At 36.6% G+C, this 5,935-nt stretch overlaps 1 protein-coding gene across 1 annotated transcript; it reads right to left on the reverse strand.

Moving 5' to 3' along the window:
* Window positions 1–2,704: 2,704 nt before the first annotated feature.
* LOC145614799 (transcription termination factor MTERF4, chloroplastic-like) lies at window positions 2,705–4,497 on the reverse strand. Its single transcript, XM_081669865.1, has one exon. It carries the CDS (start codon window positions 4,316–4,318, stop codon window positions 2,774–2,776), a length of 1,545 nt encoding a protein of 514 aa, XP_081525991.1. The 5' UTR covers window positions 4,319–4,497; the 3' UTR covers window positions 2,705–2,773.
* Between the last annotated feature and the right edge of the window lie 1,438 nt (window positions 4,498–5,935).

A 5,935-nucleotide genomic window follows, 5' to 3' on the forward strand; every position in this document is an offset into this window, starting at 1 on the left:
CAAGGTTGTAGCAGATGTAAAATCACAAGTTAATCAACAAAACATAGTTTATGCAAATTTTACTCAGCAACTGAAGATGTGTGAAGTGTCCTGTCACACAATACATGGAAAGATAGAAAAGATAATTCATCTCAGTGAGATAATGAAAAAGTTTTTTACCACATCTGAAACTCTCATCACAGTCCAGAGCTGAATCATCCTTTCCAACACACTGAGGGTGATATGATTTTAAGCAGTCCCTAGAAGTGACATATTCAACCATTTAGAGTCAGTAACTTGAGGAATTACCATGAAGACAAAATCATCAGCGAGGCACGGAAGGCATGATAATATTGTTAAGGCTGTGAAGAAGAAACCGATCAAGAAGTTTAAAAGGTGTCCAGAGGAGCATAAAAGGAAAGAGATGCTTTCAAAGAGGCAAACGATATACTCCAAAGTATGATAAATGATGAATTACAAACAAATTGTAATGTTTAATTTGCAAGCAGTAGAGCAAGTTTAGGCTTACTGTCATGTCGTGTGAATTTTCTGTTCACTTCAACACCAGACGTATAAAAAAATCTACAGGAATCTCTCAACAGGGTATTCTCTAATCTGAAAACAAAAAATAAGAATGCTTCAATACCATCAAAGAAGCATCAAAACTATAGCCCCAGTTGCAGTCACACCTTTATTTAGCACTTTCGATGTATTTTCAAAACACAAATAGAAGGGGGAAAAAAGAGTTGTAGCGCAATGAGAGTAATAAGGATGAGAGCCAAAAGTAGTATCATATCCTCCTATCAACTATTACATCTTGCTTTATTCCACTTGGCATTTCCTCTTCTTTCATACTAATCTGAGATTTATCAAATTCTACCCGGCATTGTTGAATTGATAAAAAGAGAAAAGAAATAAGCTGTTAATACTGATATTGCACGCAGGAAAAAACATGAAGTCATGATAGTTAACAATTGAAAGTTGCACTCTACAAATGTAGAACTTGAGTGTCACAATATTACCTAAATACACTAAGCTGCAAATTATAAACCATTGCTCAGCTAACCCCTCAAGTCATCAACAATACCCTGGGCTTAGCAAATAGTTAGTTATTAGATATCAGCATTCAGCAACATAATTCAACGCGATATTGAAATATAGGCAAATAATAAAATGTAAACATATATAACCAAAAAGGCAAAAACGTACTCAAATTCACTTACCATCACGTCACACTTGCAGATTTGATTGGATCAATTTGCTACGTACAAACGGACCCCTCCCCACTTCACTTCAGTACAAAGGTAGGGAAGTTTATATGATAGTCTTTTGCACTGTAGTCAGCTATTTCATTCCACACTATCGACCCCTTCCTCCAGAGTCCTCTACAAAGGTGGATGGGGGGAACATGTCTATAATTCCAAACAAAAATCATATTAGCCCTCCCAAGACATACATGGCCCAGATAGTGAAAATGGTTTTGCAATATTACAGCAAAATAATGTTAGGCTACTGCAGAATTGGCTGCTAATAGATAGCATGCTATGAGAACAACTCAGCCCTGTTGGTAGATAAGGCACACATTATCTTGTCAAACTCCTGAGCACTGTAATAAACGATGCATAACCTAACCTCATACTGTCAATAATTCAACATGAAAAATGGACAAAACCAGCCACTTTTCCTTCCCAAAGTGCATAAAAATAGTTTTTTTTTTTATAAAAGTATGTCACAGCTTATAAAAACGTAAATATTACCATCAAGGTTAATATGACTCCCACTGGTATTGAAGTAGTAGGCTTGTACAAGATTCCTTAGATCAATTTAATCTCAACTTATTTTGTAGAAAATTGACATGATACACTGTCCCCAATGAGATGACCCTGGAGCTTGTTACAACAATGACAATAATAACTTTCACAATTCCATGAAAAGCTTGCTATTCATAACAAGTTGAGAACCAAACCAAATATTTCCACCTGACCAATTGCCTAACGTCTACTCTCAACACACAGCCTACCCCACCTACCTCAAAACAGAGGTTAACAGACAGATAGAAATCTCAGTTTTTTTTTTTTTTTTTTTTTGGGGGGGGGGGGGGGGGGGGTGGGGTCACTGCAGCATAACAGCGATAACATACTTCCAAGGAAAACAAACACATCAGACAAAAAAACACCACTGCAGCCTCAAAAAGAAAAAGGGGAAAAAATGCTCAATGAATTGTAGCATACCAAGATGCATCGACAATATACACATCTCAACAACAGCAAAGTCAGTAGAATTTGGGCAACAGTAATAGAAAACATTGATAAAGGGCTACCAAAAAGATGTTACATGAATCAAACAATTATAGGCCATCTTATCCCCATCCCCAAATCATCAACCTGCTTCATTCAGTCATACAGTGTGCTATAAGTTCACATAACACAACCATACAGGATCACAGCCATACAAATCAATAGAGCGTTTGCCATTACCACACACATAATGTCATACTCTACCTATGTGTTTTAAGTATGTTGTAAGTACACCTCTAGACAAGTAGGCAACATTCAACATAATTACTAATTTCATTGTCCAAACATCAGACTACTCTCTGTTTCTGACAAAGACTACGGATATCTTACCGGGGAAAAAAAAAACTTATAAAGCTTAGTTTCAAGAATAGCATAATGCATTGTGAAGCAAACCAAAAAAAAAAGAAGAGAAAGAAACTATAGGGAATATGAATAAAGTTTGACTTTCATTAAATCTTTTGTCACATTTGGTACATAGCTATGAAACACAAACAAAACTAGAGAGAAACAGTGCGCCTATAGAGCACTTCATCCTCACTTTCATCTTCTTCATCTGTTACATTATAACTTCCTGGCAGTTCTAACTTCCCACCCATGTTGAATGTGGGTCCAGAGCTCTCAGCTTCAAAATAATCAGCATGAAGTCTTTCTTCAAACCTTTTCTCACTACAATTGAGAAACCATGCCAAGGAACACCTGATCCCTTTACTTTGTAATCTCTGATATCTAGGTTTAATTCGGGATTCCAAGCTATAAGTAAAGTATTCTGGAAACTCGACTAGCTCTTTTATAGGACGGCCCATTTCACTCTTGAAGAAGTAAAAACTATTCTTCATGATCACAAGTGGCATAGCCACTACTTGTGGACATTTCACGAGCATCTTAGCCACATCCTCAGCAGGTATACCCCGTGCTATAAGAAACTCAACAGGCTTCATAATAACATGCTGATTAAGGCTAACTATCTGAGGCATTCTCTCGACAATTCTTGCAAAACCTTCCGGATGAATCTTGAGCTTCAAATTGAAAAAGTACTGCTGGCTTGACATTTTTGCCTTCAAAGGCAACCCAAGAATCTGTGGGTATTGTGCTATAATCAAAGGAATTTTTTCCCTACTTACGCCAAAGCTGATCAAACATTCAACATTGGGTGTCACAGTTTCTTGCAAATCATAACCAATAACATATGGCCGCTTCTCAAACATTCGCGCCAATATCTTCTTAGGCAAACCCAATGAAACCAAGTATTCAACAAGAGGTTTAATCATAGTACCTACTCTCATCCCCAATAGATACGGATATTGTGTCACCATTGGCCCAATATCTCTAGGATTCACCCCAATACTAACAAGATACGCCACCGATGTACTCATCGTACCTTCAAGCTTAAACCCCAACAATTCAGGATACTTTTGCAACACATATCCAATATCTTCTTTCTCAACATCAAGCCCGCGAAGGAACCTAATCACCGGAACAAGCTCAACCACCACACTAGCATGTAAAACTTGTGGGTAATTCTTCACAAACTCCCCTAATTTCCTCCTAGGTATCCCAATCTTTTCTAAATACCCCAACACCGGGATCATATTCTTTCGAACACTACAACCAAGCATCAACGGGTACTCATTAATATCGTCGATACTCAATCCTAACTTCTGCAAAAACTCCACTCTTTCCCTCATAACATCAACAGTAGAGGGCAACTCAATATCCTCTAATTCATCAGTAATAATCCCCAAAGTCTTTAAATAATCACATATAATAACTTTTGAAACAAGCCTTTCTTTGCGACCTTGAACAACTCCCCAAGTAACAGACGGCATTTCATATTCAGGAAGTTTATTATTAGATTGCGTCGAAAATGAACGAACCCAATAAACCCCATAAACCCTAGAATCAAAAATTGGGGATTTTCCCAACTGGGTATTTCTGGGATTTGGGATTTTCGCATTGTACAAGCATTTCAAGCTAAAAGCTTCATTTTCAATGAATTTATTCTTAAGAAAATAGCAAATATTTCTCCTAAAAAATGGGTTCATTCGAAATTACGAAGAAATTAAACTTACAGAGATAATCTTGGATTGAAGAGCGACTTTGATGTGATGGAGAAATCTCTGAAAAAATTCGTGATAGAAATCAGTTTGGTTTGATAGCCATAATCAATCAGCAAGTATACGAGGATTGTCGAAGCTTTTCAAAGTTGTTTCAGAGAGCTTTTCAGAGAGCTTGAGACTAGAGAGACGAAACCTCTCAAAATCAATGACTCAATGAGTGTCGTGTGTTGGCTAAGCGGGTCGGGTTTTGGGTTGGCATATTCAACAACTAAGCTCGTCTTATATGTAGTCGGGCACACCATATGACCATTTACATGGTACTGAAAGAACAAATTAACCCCTATAGGCCTATAATATCTATTCCAAAAAAAAAAAAAAAACCCTATAATACTAATAACCCATTTAACACTGACTGAGTAATTCCTATAATACTAACCAAGTAACCCTATAACAATGACAAAGTAACCCCTTTAACCTTGACCTAGTAATCCCTATTACACAGACGAAGCAACTCCTATAATAATTGGTCCCTAGTGTAGTCAGATTTTTTTTAGGAAAAAATCTGAAAAAGTAACATGACCTTTGATCGATCCACAAATTCTCCAAAAAGGCGGGTGTACGTTAATTTATCATAAATCGGGTTAAAATTATCTTAAAACTATTTAAAGTTACCCTTAATATTATAAAAGTAATTATTTTTCAAATAATAAATTTTTATCTTATAAAAAACTTATAATGTGTTAGACTAATCATATTAGCTTTTATAATATGTAAAATTATACATTAAAATAAAATTCAAACTAACGACAAATTAAAAGTTATCCTTTAAGGGATTAAAGTTACCCTCAAACTGACCGTCTTACAATAAAATTAGCGTACACCCGTCTTATACAAGACTTATTGTGATCGATATCCTAAAAAAACGACTTTTTGATTACTCTCTCTGTTTTTTTTTTATTACTTGCTCCACTTTCCTTTTGTGGCCGTATTTTATTACCTGCTCCATTTTCTTTTTTGGAAACCTTTTACAATATTTTACTAAATTCTCTCTCCTAATGGACCCCTAACTATCATACTTTAGTATTTTCAGATTCCCTCTCCTCCCAAATATAATACTTAATTTTTCTACCAAACCCACTTTCTCATACTTTATTATTATCTACTATTTCTCTTAAAATTCCGTGCATAAAGAAATAGAGTAACTAGCAAAATGCGAAGAGAGTATTTCCATACTAAAATTATCTTTGATAGATATCTGCACGAAGTAGAACGTGGCTGGTTGATAACCTGTTACATAGGTTAATTGTGACACGTCTAGCAATGGAAATGATAGCTTTTTTTTTTTTTTTTTATGTATTTACATATTTCTATTTTTTTTTCACAGCACCCCTACCCCGTGAACAACCCTTTTCCCTCACAACCCCCAAACCCTCCCCCACCGGTCATCCTTCCTTTTAGACCCCTCCCTCGTTAGTCGCCCTCTTTTTCCCCACCCTAACACCGTCTCTCTTTCCTTTCTCCCACCCCTAACGCGCCCCACCCCCTCCCTTCCCCAACCCTAAACGCGTCCTTCTCCATTCCCCCCACCTCGAAACATGCCCT

Source organism: Chenopodium album, chromosome 25 (assembly GCF_948465745.1).
Source record: "Chenopodium album chromosome 25, dcCheAlbu1.1, whole genome shotgun sequence".
NCBI classification, from domain to species: domain Eukaryota; kingdom Viridiplantae; phylum Streptophyta; class Magnoliopsida; order Caryophyllales; family Amaranthaceae; genus Chenopodium; species Chenopodium album.

Bases quoted from the DNA above. Each gene is read 5' to 3' on its own strand.
- LOC145614799 (XM_081669865.1), bottom strand. From the start codon at position 4,318: ATGAACCCATTTTTTAGGAGAAATATTTGCTATTTTCTTAAGAATAAA.